Here is a 16,785-nt window from a genome sequence, read left to right as displayed (position 1 = left end):
ATTGTACTGATGAAAATTACTTCCCTCTCTAGTGATTTCATAGGTTACACTGAACTTAAAATATTTCACGTAGAAGATGAATAAATATATAGGAAATTATATGAATGAGTTATATTAAGTTCTTATATGAAAATATATGAATATATATAGAAAATTATTCTCTTATGCCATCTCACTAAATAATTAAAACAGTGATGCACTGGATATATATTTGCTTCTTTCCCCTATTAATCTTCGTAAAGCTTGTTGGGCCTGAGTGTCTTCTATTAACAAGCTCTTTATTGTGTGATTTCTAGCCAGGGGTACCTGACTCCTGTAGTTCACCAGAAAATGAGAGGCAACCATCACATAGATAAAGCTGAGTAAGAGGATGGATGACACGTAGTAGATGTGCAGTAACTAGTGTTCTCTGTCCTGGTGATGGACATTGTAATGGACTTTGGAGCCAGCTAGACCTGTGTTCAGAACCCCTCCTAGTCTGACCTTGAGCTAAGTTTCCTGAACCTGTTTCTCCACATCTGTATCCCACATCAGTCCTGTTCCTTGGATGAGCCAAGAATCCTTGTCTCGGAGTCTGGCCCTTGCTACTCCCGGGGTCAGGATTTCTCCTCTATCTGACACCCTGAAGTCCATTCTCTCATCTCCTTCAGGTATCAGCCTTATCCCCCTTCCCCGATTCTTCTTCTCCATAGTACTTATTATGACACAAAATGCATCTTACTTCATGTGTTTGCTAGAGACTCTCCCCACTAGACGGTGAGCTCCATGAGAGCGGACATTGTTCTTTCTGCTTTGATCGCTGCTCCGTCTCTAGCGACTAGAGCAGTGCCTGTGGCCAACAGGAGCACAGTAAACGTCTGCTGAGTGATGAATGACTCCCAGGAATGTTACGGCTGCTGCTGATGTTTATAAATCACCTAGCATATAACAGGTAAACTGTAGCTGTTATTATGAAATTGTTATATTGTAGACTCAATTTCTTGATTCCTATTACAATTTGAACTTTTTTTAAACAAGGAGTCTTGAAATTGATTAACTAGGTCATGACCATCTTTTTGTTTTCTTTTAATGACATGGAAGGGTAAGTGAGCATATGCCTATAGCCCAAAGTATTATTTTGTGAAACTTCACTTGCAATTTTATGTGTGTGGCAGGAGTGTGTCATAAAAGCACAGGTACCGATATAGACCCACTGCCTTTCATAGGTTGCCCTGGAGACCTTTTCTCACGGAATGTGCCTTCCTGGAAGGGGACTGACCAACAGGAGGCCTTGGATTTGGAAGATCGGTCCTTCTGGCCTCCTGGAGTCATCCCAGCCAGATAATACAGCTCACATTTTATCCTGGAAGCCCTTCAGCATCACCAGATTTAGCACTTGATGCAGCTCCAAGACTATGTCACAGAAACAGACAGGTAAGATCACCTGTTGGATAAAACCATCTGTTTTTCCAGAAATTATGTGGATGACTTTACGTTTTCCCTTGGAGTCCGAGCATGTCTCTGGTTGAGGGGTCCTACCAGGGTCGGCCGCTGCACTGCAGCCAGCTGCGCTGAGCCTGGACACGGTTCCGCAGATGCAGTGCGGTTCCCGGCCCACTGCACCGTCAGGAGGAGAATCTTGGCTGCGTGATTCAACGTGACGTGTGCCGTGTGCCCCCCGCCTCCCACCCACTTTAGTGTGTTTATTCTGTCATGAGTAATCACTGCGATTACAATATTTTACCTCCTGACTCTATAACCGGAAACATTTTAAAGGCAGGGCTGAGGACTCCCGGCTTTACTCTAAAAACAAAACAAAAACAAACTTCCCAAGAACACGTAAAGTGTTTGAGATGCTGTCTGTATGACCACATCACTCCACCCCCGGGTGTACGCAAGCGCGGTGTCTGGCCGTTACAGATGCTGCACACAGATCAGTGAAGTGCGACTGGTGAGGTCTGCGCAAGGCCCGTGGGTTGTGCCAGTTCGCAGGCTCCGATACGGACCTAGTCATGTAAGACGCCGCCACAGGGGGCGCTGCGACTAAGGGCACAGAGGGCTTGTCTCTGCTAGCTTTGAAACTTCCAGTGAACCGTAATAATGTTTTGAAGGATTAATAAAGGCCTTTAGACAATATATTTAGCCTCCTTCCTAACCAACACCCTTTGCAAAACTGGAATGACTGTTAGGTTACTTACCAGAAATGTATTTCTAATTAGCAGGGATGGGCAGGCAAAGGACAACTTTTAGAACCTGTGAGCAGTCTACATAATGAGAGCAGTAGCTCATTACCAGAAGGGTGATCAGGGATTGTTAAGTAGACAAATGACTAATGGAGAGAAATAAGAATATACAATGCACTGATTTTAAATAAAAATAAATACTTCGAACTTGGTAGAAAAGATGCTGAGTAAATACATGTTTGATTTCTTGATTGCTACAGTATAATCAAGTGTAAAGAGCTGGTGGTCAGTGAACTGTCAGTCTTTAAGTTGAAAGTGACAAATAATGGAAGATAGACCTGATTCAGGTTCCGCATCTCTTTGGGGGTGCTTCCTCTCCTGATGAGGCCTCTGACATGTTACCCTGACCTCTGTAACCTCCTGGATACCGACGCACGGTGATGCTGTTCCACTAGAGGACTCTGCAGTTTTCTTAGCTCTCCCCAAACCAATGACAGTGCTGAATCCTTCCTGCACCCTGTGCGCCCAGAAGGAAGCAGTGGTCAAGAAGCCCCCGACCTTGGACTTTCTGAGAGCAGAACCTTGCCCACCAAGCCCGCATGTTCTGAGAAGTAACAGCATCCACCCCACCTCCGCAGGACTCTCTTATCTCTCTGTCTCTAAGAAACCCAAGCCTCCTTCCTCTTCTGAGAAACCCTTCTGCAGAAATGGACGTTCTCCCCATTGCAAGGGCCAGAATAAATCCACCTCCCCTTCGTCGTCGGTGCGTTTTGTCTCACCAACTTCCAGTCAGCTTTATTCCTTGTTTTTTCCCTGGCCTTTCTTATTCCAGATGGTTAAAATGAGGGTAAAGTTTTCTATACTTTTCACAATCATTAATCAACTAATCTTCATGATGAAGCTAAGTGACTTTTTCCATTCTTAGGTGAAAAACATTGGCGCAAGACTCAGTGTTTTGCATCAAATGAAATAACTACCTAAGTTGTCCTACCATTATAGGTAAAAGAAAAAAACCCTGCATCTTTGCTAAGAGACTTTAAAGTCTGTGAACTGTTCGGCCCTGTTCCCTCAACTCCCCTACATGCCCTACATTTCGCAGAAGTAATAAAAACCTGCCATGTGCCAGGAATCCCAGGAGGTCCTGTTCCCACACGTATTTACTTCTCCCAGCACTTCTGGAAGAAAGTTATGATCACCCCGTGTTTCTGGCGAAACAGCACAGCCTGTACGGAGGGGCATTCAGCTCCGGTGCAGACGCCAGGGTCTGAATATGGGTTTTACCACTAACTACCTTTTAACACCCAGGTCCGTAATCCCAAGCACACTCACCAGATGTACCAGTGGGATATGCATCAACCACACATATTCCAACAAGGAAATACCTCTCTGCCCCTCTCCAGTGGGAAGGAAAGGCCTGGCTGAAAGCTACTTGAGGTCAGCTAGACTGAGGCTCACCTACGGACAGGGCCGCTTTCCTTCTACAGGGATAACGCACTCATCAGGCAACAGGCTACAGGAGCCAGAATCCTCGCTTTAACACATCAAGCCGAGAGAAAATGTCTAAGGACTGAAGTTCTGACACAGCATTGCCCAGGTTCAGAGAGAACAAAACCAAAACCCAGCTCACCTCTTGTGTCGTCCCAGATAAAATACACTGAGGTTCAATATAACTAAGTTGCCCTCTAAATTCATGTTCTTTTGAGGGAGTATTTCTATCGTTTCAGTTGTCTGAGTTCACTGGGAAACATTCTTTTGAGAAACAGAAAGAAAAAGCAGGGTTCCCGCAACTCAGTGGGCTCACAGGGTCGTCCCAGGGGTCAGGAGTGCGAGGGCAGCGACCCAAAACCGCCGACACGCCCGGGAGGCTGGGAGGCCGGGCCCGCCACACTTTCAAATGGAGCCAGCTGTCTGTTCTGACCCGGTTCTTCATGAGCTGCACAGGCATCTTGAGAGTTTTTAAACTCAGGTCTGTGTGGTGACTTTCTAGTGTTACTTTATCCATCTTCTCAACCAGTCACTACCCCTTGGCTCTCACCAGAAGCCTGGCACTGGGAGAACCCAGGTCTTGGCAACCAGAGCGGCACTAGCCCAGCCCAGGTTGTCCCAAGGCGTGAAAAGAAGGAAGAAGAATCAGATCTAACGTCACCAGGAGCTCAAGAATGACAAAGGCGGCCCTTACAGAGAGCATTCACTGCGGGGCAGTCCCCACCGTCTGGCCACATTACAGAGACAATGACTTCGTTCACCATCAGCATTTATTGGGCGCCTGCTATGTGCAAAGCACTCTGCTAGGCGCTGGGCAAGATACAAAGATAAACCCACAAGACTGCCCTCGGAGAGCTTACAGTCTAGTATAGGAGTGCAGTCTCTGGAGAAGATCTTTTAGGTGTGATTGACCTCCCCTGACCCACCCCACCAAAAAAAAAAAAGGGGGTGGGGGGGGAAGAAAACCACCTCAAGGTTACTAGACTTGGTTTCAGCCATTTTCTCTTAGTGCAGCAGCTTCACATAAAAGAAAGCATCAATCGGAAAGCCTTGTAAAATGCATACTTTTACTCATAAACAAAATTCACTTTCATTAGAAAAATGCTGAATATTTATTGCAATTAAGAAAATCCTCAAACATATCTTCAGTATTTTCATGGATTTTTTCTTATGAATCTGTATTTGTAAAGTAGTTTCCCAAATTGCATCAAAACATGCAACCACTTTTTGAAACAAATCTCTTTAAACCACTGGCAGTCACATAAAAGGTACACAGACTGCCTGCTAAAAGCAAGGGAAGCATCTGAAATGGACACGTTTACTACCAAAATTCACAGCTTATGGTTTTTTCCCTCCCATAAACTCATTTCAGGTCAAGTCAAAGCATTATAAAATAACACCTCCGTTAACCTATACCCCCAAAGACCCAAAGCTTTAGCTCATTAAGCTTTAGATAGAACAGTGAACAAACGTTCCTTGCGGCCTTCAAGCCTATCTCTTAGTTGCCAGACCCACCAAAGAGCTGTAAAATACTTCCAAAATCAGAAGCTCAAAATAACCCCCTTTTCCTATTACACCATAAGGAATTTCTGAAGTTTTCTGTTATCTTCCTTTCAGCATAAAGGAACCAAATGTAATCAACTGGGGGAATAGAATCACTGATACAGCTGCTTGTCTAGGTTAAACTGCTAGAGAAAAGGAGCATGTAAGCACAACATCTTAAAATTAACTCATTTCTAAACATAATTACTTTAGATGAGTGTCTTGCAGTTATTCTCTTCCTAGGATCATCCCTGGGCTCCGATGTTTCTAATTAAAAGTGTAAAGCCGGGGGCTTCCCTGGTGGCGCAGTGGTTGAGAGTCCGCCTGCCGATGCAGGGGACACGGGTTCATGCCCCGGTCCGGGAAGATCCCACATGCCGCGGAGCGGCTGGGCCCGTGAGCCATGGCCGCTGAGCCTGCGCGTCCGGAGCCTGTGCTCCGCAACGGGAGAGGCCACAACAATGAGAGGCCCGCGTACCGCAAAAAAAAAAAAAAAAAAAAGTGTGAAGCCTTGGGTCTTTATGGAGACTTTCTAAGACTTCTTGAAAACACTGACGCTGAGGTTGATGATATGGTTATCAACTGAATACAGGTCCATCTTCGTGCAGAATTACAGTGAACTTACAAATCTGTGCATACCCAAAAGTGAGTTCCTGAGAGGGAGGTTTCTTATTCCCATGTTGGCGCATTCTTGTCCTGAGCAGCTTCCCTTAGCTAGTGAGTAAAAGCAAACGCATCCATTGTGCTAGGGGGCCTTTCTACTCCCCTTTTTCACTGAACTCCAAAAAGTGGGTGGGCTTGGACTGAACAGGAACTGGAGTAAATTTCCACATTCATCTCTAGCAAACACAGATCCACGCATGCAGAGGCCCATGAACACCTAAACCAGCCCCGGGTCTGGCTAAGGCTGCAGGCTTCTTACGTGTACCCGCCTCAAGGAGAACACACCCAACTTTTAAGCTTTGATGCCGACAGATTTTAAGTTTGTACAAACTATGTAAGAAGTTAAATCTTCTAGGTGTAAAATCTAACAGAAGTAAAGTCAGATCAATATGAATTATGTGTTGACTTGTCTTTCAATCATCTGGCTGCCGTCACATTACTGAGGTGCTTTTCTGTTCAATCTCTCTGCCAAACGGATCCAACAAATTTTACAGACGTGTGTGGTATAAAAGAACTACTATTTAAGCTAACTAGTCCAACTCTGGCATTTTACAGATAAAGAAACGGAGACCCTGAAAAGTTTAATGAAAAAGCTGGGATCCAAACCCAGTCTAGCATTCATGATACTGTACTTCTGACCTTCAACTAACCTTCACAGAACACACACCCTTACAGGTAAGAGCTGTTCCAACCAATGCAATTAAACGGAGATGTATTTCATATGAAATAAGTATAACAAATGTTAAGCCACTAATGTAAGCTACTCTTAGAAGATATTAGCCCTTTTTGGTTACTGCTGATGACGCAGTACGTGTGTGGTCTTGCTCTTAGGGGGACTGATTTGCAGTTGCTTCCCTTGAGGACGCTTATTTGCCCACTGTAGAAAAGAATCATGTTAAATATGATCATATAATCAAGCTCTAAATAGTTTTTACATACATTTGGATTCTTATACTTTTAACATGAGTATAATTAACTTCTGCAGAGAATGAGTGAGATATTAACCTCTATATAAATTGTTGGCAACTTGAAAATTAGTCATTTCCACACAGGATAGGAAATCTCTTCTAGGTAATAGAAAGGGCATCCAGGGTAATAAAAAATATAATAAAAATTATATAAGTGAATTTTGACTAGTCTGTAATCGGAGGTATAAAAAAAGGATATGCTTAAAGAATCAGATCTGAGTTCAAGGGTTAACACCCTTCCTTGCTAGCTATGTAATAACCTTGAAGCAATTCCACAAACTTCTGGGTCTGTTTCTTTATCTGCAAAGAGCTAACATTTGCACTACTTACCTCATTAGATTACTGAGGATCACATACAGTAAAATATATGAGCGCCTGTGAATGGAAATGCACACCAACACATATCAATTATTATTACCCCCAATAATTATTCAAATGTGGACCTAGAAAAATAATTAAATAATTACCACTCCGTGGCACTAGGCATGCTCACTAGATAAACCATGCAAACATTTTCAACGTCCAATGGCAATGTTAAAAAAAAAAAAAAAGAATCACACAAAGATATAATACCAAGGAACTTTTTTAGAGAAAGCACTGAAAGACACACATTTGGTTAAGAGACTTTAAAATGATTTTAGAATGATTTACAGCATATAAAGAGGTATTTAGTCTTTAGTGGAGGAAGTTGCTAGTCACCTGTCAGAAAAACAAGCATTGTGGGCATTCCTAAGACAAACGGAATAAAATTCATCACTTTTCGCTATTTTGTAAACCAGGCTTCTCACCAACAATTGTATTAATTTTTCCAGTATTCAGACATACCCTAAAAGAGGTAATAGAGAATGTCTGCTTCTAAATCACATCCAATGTGAACTTGCATAAATGCAAGGCATAAATAGAGTTCTTATAACTCCACAGGCACCTGAAAGTTTTAACTACCCTTCATGCTCACTTCATATTCCATAAAGAATAATGGAAATACAGGGAATACTTCAAATATAAATATTTCACAAATCCTTCTCATGTGGCTGTCTTATTCTTATAATACTCCACTCTGATGGCCTTTGTTTGTTTTTGTTTGGAAAATTAAGTAGTACATTAACCTTTCCCTTCAAATATGCCTTTTGATGTTCATTCTTACACCCAAAAAAAAAAAAAAGTTAACAACCCAAAACAAATAAAGATGCAAGGGAAGAGATAAACAAGATACAATTCATTAGGTACAAAAATATGCTGTTTCAAATTCAGAATAATTTAATAACTCTTTGTTATTTCATATGTATCTGGAAATGGGACAGATACATGTCCTGATCCTGTCACAAGAGGTAGAATTCCAGCATTTGGTACAACGTTCCAAGATAGGGTTAAAGTGACATTCCTGTTTCCCCTATAAAAAGATATAATAAACAGATGTCAGCAGAAACATTTGTAGTTCAATAAAAACATTTTAATTCAAGCACTGAGGTATCAAATACTTTATTTTTAACCAGCTATTCCTAATTGGAATTCTAATCTACACACAAGTTCTTCTCAAGTCGTTTGAGATCCGAGATGATGCTGGGAAACAGCAGCATTCTCACTGCAGGTCCCCCATAATGACCCTCCTCAAGTCACTTAAGTCACAGTTATTCGAGCCATCAACCAAAACGCTTAAATGAGTAAAACACAGAAAACAGAGAGATTTGAGCTAGAAATCAGAAGACGATGATTTGAAACCTAATTCTATCATTATCCAGATGGGCAAACCTGAATCAATCAAACTCTCTCAGGGCTGGAAACTTTTCATCTACAAAACCAGGTTTGGTTAAAATAGCTCTCCCCTAAAATCCTTTCCAAAGTTGACCCGCAGAGCTTAAGAGCTAAAACTGACCCAAAAGATCAATCGTTCTAATTCCTTCATTTTGTATAAAAGGAAGCTGAGGTTCAGAGAGATTAAGTGAACCGAAACTAGAAACTTCAGTATCAACTCCTAGACCAACACGCGGCTTCCTCGTTCAGGTTCCCAGGCAGGCTCCTCTGACACCCCCGAAGGAGCCCTTTGACGACAGTCCCACTCCCGGGCCAGCAGCCCAGGCTCCTTGTACCCTTAAGGGCAGAAGCCCCAGGCCCTCCTCGTCTCACCATTACAGTTCCCATAATGCGAGAGAACTGGGCACTTTTTTAGACCTGGGTTTGCACGGTACTATTTCTACCCCATCTTCCAGTTCACATCTGTATAAATACTTTTCTTTCTTAACTTTTCTTTTTAGCTGTTTTTCTTTAAAATAAAAACACATCACGTCTTTCTCTCCCCTTCATGTAACATCACACGTAAAAAATGACAAAGAATTGCTCACTTGAGACCATTTCCATCGTCAAAGAAAAAATACTTTGTTTTCATATCTTTCAGCAGCAGCTTTGGATTATCACCTCTCAGAACAATCTTGTCCCACAGAACAACCTGGTTCAGAGCCTACATTAAAATAAAAATTAATTAGATAATTCAACAGATATAGCATCTCTGTCAGTTCAGAAGTATGTTAAGCAAAGAGTTTAATTTATATGAATGAATCCAGCTTTGAGGGAACTGCTAAAATCTTAAAGCAGACAAAATGGTAACAAGTGGATAGACACAGGAGTGAAACTTCTGGACAAAAGAAAGATACTTCCCTAAAGGAAATCACCCCTTTTGCCAAGGCAACTGTATTATTTAGAGCCCTCAAAGTTTAATGCAAGGTTTTAGACTTATGTGCTCTCCAGAGTAAGGCCCTAGGAGAAATAGAAGGCACTAGAATCCCTAGAAGGGAAGCATTCTTTTAAATCACTTTTCCCTGTAAAATTTCTGAGACCCTCCAACCCTGTAGACACTACATGGTGCCAGGGAAACAGAGAGAACTAATCCCTGTAGATCACACTGCTAATACAGGTCACTACTGCTAGATTATCTCATGAAAATTTATATATCTCCAAGGTTTTTAAATTATCAAGGCATCACTAAAGAAATGAAGACTTTTTAGGTTTTTTTTTTTCCTTTAAGGAAACATAGGCACATTATTGTTTTACTGGCAAAATCCCAGAAGTCAGACAATTCTTTTAAGCCACTGCTTTGACATATCATAAGCAAGTTTCGTTTGGAAAATTAGAGTTACGAAATGGAGAAAAAGCACATTTGTAACCACTTCTAAATGCCAAGAAATGTGCTCTTATGAAGCTGCCATCCATTAGCTTGTGAGGCCAACTGCTCAGCATTAACTAAAAAGAAACGTGGAACAGTTAATTTCTAAAAAGGGGTTCAAATCTTCACCTTAATCCCTCCAACATTAAACAGAAACATCAAGACTGAAGAACACAGAATCAAAGATATGCCAAAGTAAAATGACTTTTTATGTATATTTATTCATTCACCAAAGCAGTGATCTGTCAAATTCCCAACTGTATTAACTTACCAGCCATGCTGGAGTAAATCAGGGTGATGAATCTGCCCAGGTGTATCCATCACCAAGAAGGTGACGTATTTATTTGGATCACTTGCTGAAACTTGTAGAATACTTGTGCTTACAGCTGTCACTCTTATCTAAAGAGCAGCTTTTTCTGTTTAACGCTTTGTTGATTCTCAAGGGCAGGGATCAAAACTTATTCAACCCAATATTCTTACTGCCCAACAAAGTATCCTCCATAAAAGATGTGCTCAAAATAAATATACAAAGAATTGAAGTGCTAATGATTCCAGTTAACTAATCAAACCAATCAACAAATAAAGTTGATTCATTTGTCATCCCTTGAAAATGAATATACAGTTCAAATACAATACAGAAGTAGACTCATCTCTTCACTACGAATTACCTCAGGCTATGCTGATAACAAAACATAAGGGTAACTCAGGTAAAAACAACATAGAAGCACATTTTGATTCCACAGATTTCACCTTTTGGAGTTAATGCACATACCAGAATCATTCACCTTACACTTTTAGGACCTAAGAAGATTTCTGTTTTATCAATATGCTATATAAATATTTTAACCCTTACTCTTATCTGCAACAAAAGCTCTAAATCAGACTGGACTAATAAATTTCAGTCACAAAATAATAGTTTTAATAATGTTATAATAGGTTTTGATCTAACAGTTTAATAGCTTTTAATTATAAAACTTCTAATCAACTCTAATTTAAGATTAAAAAGACTACTTTAAGTGCTCAAACTGATGAGTCCTGTACAACTCAAAACAAAGTAATGTATTTCTCAATATAAATTAATTGTAGATATATGGCTTAATAAAAGACTATCAGAACAGCTCACATCATGTATTAAAAGAGGAAAAATATAAATATTTAGATGGATTTTAAAATAATCTAAGAGACGATTCACAAATTAGTTATCTTTACAGTTTTTGATTACATATCTGGGTAACAGAGTTGTAAGCACAAGTTACAAATTTCACTGATTCAAGTATCTTGCCGTCTATCTCTAATGGTAGCTATGGAGAGAGTATCTTAGCTTAAAGAGGACTTAGCTGAGGAGTAATTCGACCTCCTCATTTACTCATAACCCATAGTTCAGCAACATCCTTTTGGAGCTTATCACTGGAAACAGTCTCCAAAGATTTTTGATAATGAATTATTTTGAACCCAAACTACGCATCTTTATTTACAGATTACGTACATGATACACATTACTATTATCGTTAGATATATTATTATTGATAGTGAATGTAAATGTGCATTTCAAATAGGCTTCTTGACTAATGCTAAATTGTTCTCAGCCAACTATTTATTAGATCTCTTTGATTTTTTTTTTAATCCTTTAACGTGGCTGTCAGCTCGGCCATTTTCCTGTCGCTCACACGTGTCTGGACCGTTAGCATTCTCTTCAATCTCTAATTTCTTTGAAAGAATTTTTTAACCATTTTTCCATTTGTGAGGATTAGTTTATTTAAAACTAGATGATATAATCTACTCAATTGGGTACACATTGCACAACTTTGCAAAATGCTGAAAGTGAACGGACACATGTATGCAGCAGGCTGACCGCTTGCCCTACAGAATTCCCCCTCTTCCTCCAGAGAAGGTGCATGTTTTAGGAGGCGTGTGACTTAAGGACCGAGTAGAGTATCAGTGTCAGTCCATAGAGTATCAGTAAAATTTCACATCTTTTCCCTCTTATTCTAAATTGAGAAATACATAAATGGACTTTTGGCTTCCGGCGTGGCACACGAGGAGCTTGCAACTTGCCACTGCATCCTAACGCCAAGTAAAACGCTGAACAAACTGAAAATCTGGCAACTCTTCTTAGATCCATAAGAAAAGAAATAGTAGCTCTTAATTGTTTTCCTTATATATCTAGGCATTACCTTGCTTGCACCCCACTCTCGGGAACCACAATGCAGGGGGGCTGTAGAAGCAGACAGAAAAACAAGAAAGACAGAAGCTACCAAAGGAGATAAAGTTTTCTTAGTAGAGTCACCTTTCCATGGGCTTGTGATATTTACTAAATTACTCAGGTCAGATATTTCGAATATATAAAATTTATATTCTTTTCTAAAGAATGAGGTTTTAAATATCTATGAAAATACTTCTATACATATACTTACATTATTTTTTGTTGAATATTCGGCTGATAAATAAAGAAACAACTGCTTAACATTCCAATCAAATATATTTTCTAGATGTATATAAATTAAGGGATATATAAATCATAAAGCAGCACACAACTTTAAAACAGATTTTAGTTATTCTTAAATTAATTATTCATAGCAATACTGATACTAAAATTAAAAAAAAAAAAAAAGGAGAGGTGGCCCAGAAACATACTGGGCCTCTAATTTAATAAAAATATATAGAAGATGATATACTGTAAAATCCAGCTCATTCCAAAGTCAAAAAATATCAGTGAGATTATCAGTATCCTGCCCTGCTCCTCTAAGCATTACTACCTGAGATACTTCAATTAATACAAACTTAACCGAGAAATACAAAATTTCGTTTTCTGTAAAATCAACCCACTAAGTCTAAAAGAAAGAGGACTTAGTATTTCAAGCACATATGATTCCACTGGAGTTCTGAGTATAACCAATCACCACAATATAACTTAATGTTAAGCAAAAGTGAACCAGGCTCAAGTAATTAAACCAAGTACGGTAAATTGTACATATTATTTTTGGACATATGCCAGTAGAGATCAAAATGTCTCAACCCATGAAGTGCTTTAGTAAGAGTACACAGCTGAACCAATCTGGCTTCATTAGTTTGCACCCAAGTGAAAAAAACTCACCAGGATTAATTACAAGACTGGTGTGTCACTGAGAAATGAACTGAGTTAATGTTTGGATTTCATTAAGCATCATATGTAAATGGTTAAGTCATTTTATTATATCCGTTTATATACTAACAGCTACATGTTCATGACATTCCACTCTTAGATATGTGTATCCACTAAGAATCACTATTTTGGAATTCAGAAGCCTTAAATACCTCTCTATAAAAACAGGTACAATTTCAAGTTTTAGCAGCCATATTAAGAAAATCTAAACTACAAATGATGAAATTAAATTTCACTAGAATTGCCCACATACACAAAGTTCCTACTTTCACGCTAGCTCCAAACTCTCTCACTAGCTTAGATTTTTTTTTTTTAAAGAGATGAAGACTTAAAAGCAAAAGTTTAACACGGGACTTTTCTGATGGTGTACTCTATTGCCTAAAACAGTGCCTACAGAACTAATTCCTAGTCTACTTCTAAACCTAGTAATTTATTTCTAAAAAACTCAAGTTAAAAATAATTCCAGGCTAGTAAAGAGACTTGTCAGGTAAACTCCACAGGTAGATCATCTGCTTCCACTGTTCAGATAGTTGCTTTACACAAGTTCAAACAGTTCAATCTCCATAACCAACTTTAATCCTGGGGTCTTAAAAAGGCAGATGAGATCCCAGAAGTGGCAGGTAACAATGCTGCCAAGATAGTAATCTAAGACCCTAAGAGAAGATTAAACTGGCCCAGTGACCAGAGGTGTCAAAAGGTGGAAGTTCAAAATAAAGAGAAAATATTTAAATCACGTCCATTTTAAATAACTCTTTTAATTGTTACGATTTCTCTGACTCTTATTATAAAAGTACTTATAAAAAGAACGATAATGGCAAAATGCTAATATGGTTTACCAATAATCATTTGACAATGACCTTCTGAATCACAGCAGATGCAATTCACTTTTTCAACATATGTTTCTCTCTGCTATCACAAAACATGGACATATTCTTGGGGATTGTACATGAAACGTTACATCTAGGTAGGCTGAGTAGTGGTTACATTCTTCCGTCTTTAATTTAAATGATCTAATTTTATCTTCTTTCCTAAATACAGATTCAAACTCTCTTATAGCTTTAGATCTATTTAATGTTTCTATGAAGAATTTAAAGTGTGTTCACACAATAATAACTCATCAATCTATAAATACAAGTTTTCTCAAGGTTGAACGAGGAGGTATTAACATGACTATACTGATGAAAACACAGGCATAGAAATTTCCAAGGTCTGACTGATTCAATGTATAAACATACTTACTGTCCCCCAAATCACTAAATATGTATATCATTGTAATACTAGAGAAAGAGCGATGAAATATTTGCTAAAAAGGATATCAGCAGTTATATCAAATGTAATGAATCCCAGATCACTTCTTTCTCTAGGTCCAGTGAAGTCTTCTACATTTTTTCTAGAAATAAAGATAATAGTTTCACCATCCTTCAAACATAACAGCATACAAAACTCACAAAATTCCTTACATACGTGAAAGACAGGGTCTAGCTGTATCCCACAAAGAAAAAAGTAAAAATCAGAGAAACTGGTAAGTGTGACAATAGAAACATTCTAATCCACTATAGAAGTAGGTCTTCAGCTATTTTCATTTACCTTCAAAGAACCCCTAACAAAACCCAGGGGGAGAAAAAAAGTGCTCATAGAATGTGGAAATACTCGATGTCAAGTGATTTGGTAGACTGGGTAGAAGAAAATTACATTTGACTGCAAGGTGGTACGGAAACCAAGATTAAATGAACAACTACTATTCACTGAGCACGTACTACGTATGCGTCCGGGTCAGGGCCACTATGTGTTTTTGACAATTATCTCAATCCTCACAACAGGCCTACGAGTTGGGTATTACTTCCACTTCAGACAAAAGGAAATGAAGACCCAGGAAGGTAGGAAGCTTGCTCAAGGTTCACAGTAGCTAACAGCTGTTCAGTGTGTACCACGAGCCACCCTCTTCTAAGCCCTCCCAGAGCAGACAGCGCTCGTGATGTCCAGCCTGAGTCTACCGGAATCTAAAAAAGAGTACCTAACAAACATCAATGCAGGGAGGAAAAAAAAAATAAGTGGGGAATAGCCATTAGATGACTGGCTTGTTGGCGTTTGTGACTTAGAAATAAAACTAAGGTTGAAGACGAGGGAGCTTTCGTTGGAAGATGGCACAGATAAGAAGGACACGAGAACCAGGGGGGAAAAAAAAGCTACGAATCGAAGAAAGTGCCAGAGAATAAAAATTAGCATAAAAAATGGGCATTAACGAAAGGACATTTCAAAATTCTACTTCGGGCATTTTCGCAGATTTATTCAAGCGGCTGGCCCTTCACAAATAAAATTAAAAGCACGCCGCCTGGGAGCGCTGGGAGGCCGACTCCTCCCCGGGCATCCAAACCTCTCCTGCCAACTTCGCAGGCGCCGCGGGTACCTTCGGCGGCGGGACGAGGGGGACGGACCCCGCGGAGGGGCTGTCGGTGGGCAAGTCGGGCCGGGAGCGCCCGGGACCCCGAGCCCCGCGCCGGCGGGGGTGCGGCCGGGCGGGCCGCTGGGCTGGTGTGGTGCTCCCTTATTGGCCGGGCGCGGGCGAGGGAAGTGAGGCACAGGAAGGAAGCGGAGGCAGCGACCCGAGCAACGCTCGAAACGAACATTTAAGAGCAAGCCCGGGAAGATGCGGCGGAGGGTGGGAGTCGAGGGAGAGCCCCCATGGATCCGCCCGGGGGCGAAGGCCGCTCGGGGAGGCGGGGAGGGGAGGGGGTTCGCGCGGCAGCCCGGCCTCGGCGCCCCCCGCCCCGGCCCGGCCCCGCCGCCCGACCCCGGCCGTACTCACAGCATGATCCTCGAGACGTGCAGCCGCACCGGGACGCTCCGGTCTTTGAAGGCGGTGGTGATGAAGCAGCCGAAGGTGAGCGCCGCCATCACGCTCAGCGAGAAGGCGAACAGCGAGTTCGCCCGCGACAGCACCGTGTTCATCGCGGCCGACGCCCCGAAACCCGCTCCCCACGCACACCCGGCACCCCGTTCCGGCCGCGGTCCACCTCTCTGCGAGCCGCGCCGCCTGCGCCGAGCGTTCCGGGGTGGGGGGAGTGAGGGCGCGCTGCCGCGGCCCCGCCTCCTTTCCGGTCCCCGGACGAGAGCGAGCGCGCGCGCTCCCGCCGCCTGGACACACCCACCAGCGGGCGGGACGCGCCGAACTGGAGAGCCGGAGCCGCGCGGGGGCCCGCCCCTCCTCTCGCGGCCCGGCGCCGCCACCAATCAGCGACCAGCAACGGAGGGGCGGGGCTTCGCCGCGGAAGGCCCGCCTCCTGGGCGCTGGCTTCCCGTCGTTCGGCCCGCGGCTCGCCCACCATCCTTTCCCCCGCCCTTACGGCAGGTGCTCTGGCGCTGCGGCTTTCTGGGTGCTTAGGTTCCGTCGATTTGCACTTTAAACCGGCAGCGGGGCCAGGTAGTTTGGTTTGTGTCCTGACGTGTCGCGTTTGGAAACATAGCTTTAGAAAGCGCCGAGTCTTCCCCTTTGTCAAACCTGGTCAAAGTTAGAACTTCGGCTTTTTGGGAGGGCGTGGGAGCCTTTACTTTCCACGCCCAACCTTAGACCAGTTCCTATTAATGCTTTGCCTTCCAGCGGCCGCTAACGCTGTGTTACCCGATAAGGATGCTGCTACCCAGTTTAAATAGTCCATTTAACAAGGT

General features: G+C 41.8%; 1 protein-coding gene across 1 annotated transcript; it reads right to left on the bottom strand.

Annotated features, from left to right (window-relative positions):
- Positions 1–4,399: 4,399 nt before the first annotated feature.
- Positions 4,400–16,211, bottom strand: SPCS3 (signal peptidase complex subunit 3). The gene is made up of 5 exons (XM_060136631.1): positions 15,926–16,211; positions 14,436–14,509; positions 12,392–12,468; positions 9,160–9,275; positions 4,400–8,210 (listed from the first exon to the last, which is right to left on the bottom strand). Exons 1-5 carry the CDS (start codon positions 16,066–16,068, stop codon positions 8,078–8,080), a joined length of 543 nt encoding a protein of 180 aa, XP_059992614.1. The 5' UTR covers positions 16,069–16,211; the 3' UTR covers positions 4,400–8,077.
- Between the last annotated feature and the right edge of the window lie 574 nt (positions 16,212–16,785).

This window comes from Lagenorhynchus albirostris, chromosome 21, assembly GCF_949774975.1.
Source record: "Lagenorhynchus albirostris chromosome 21, mLagAlb1.1, whole genome shotgun sequence".
NCBI lineage: Eukaryota > Metazoa > Chordata > Mammalia > Artiodactyla > Delphinidae > Lagenorhynchus > Lagenorhynchus albirostris.
The sequence above is the reverse complement of the archived record's forward strand: the minus strand, read 5'-3'. Positions and strand labels throughout refer to the sequence as shown.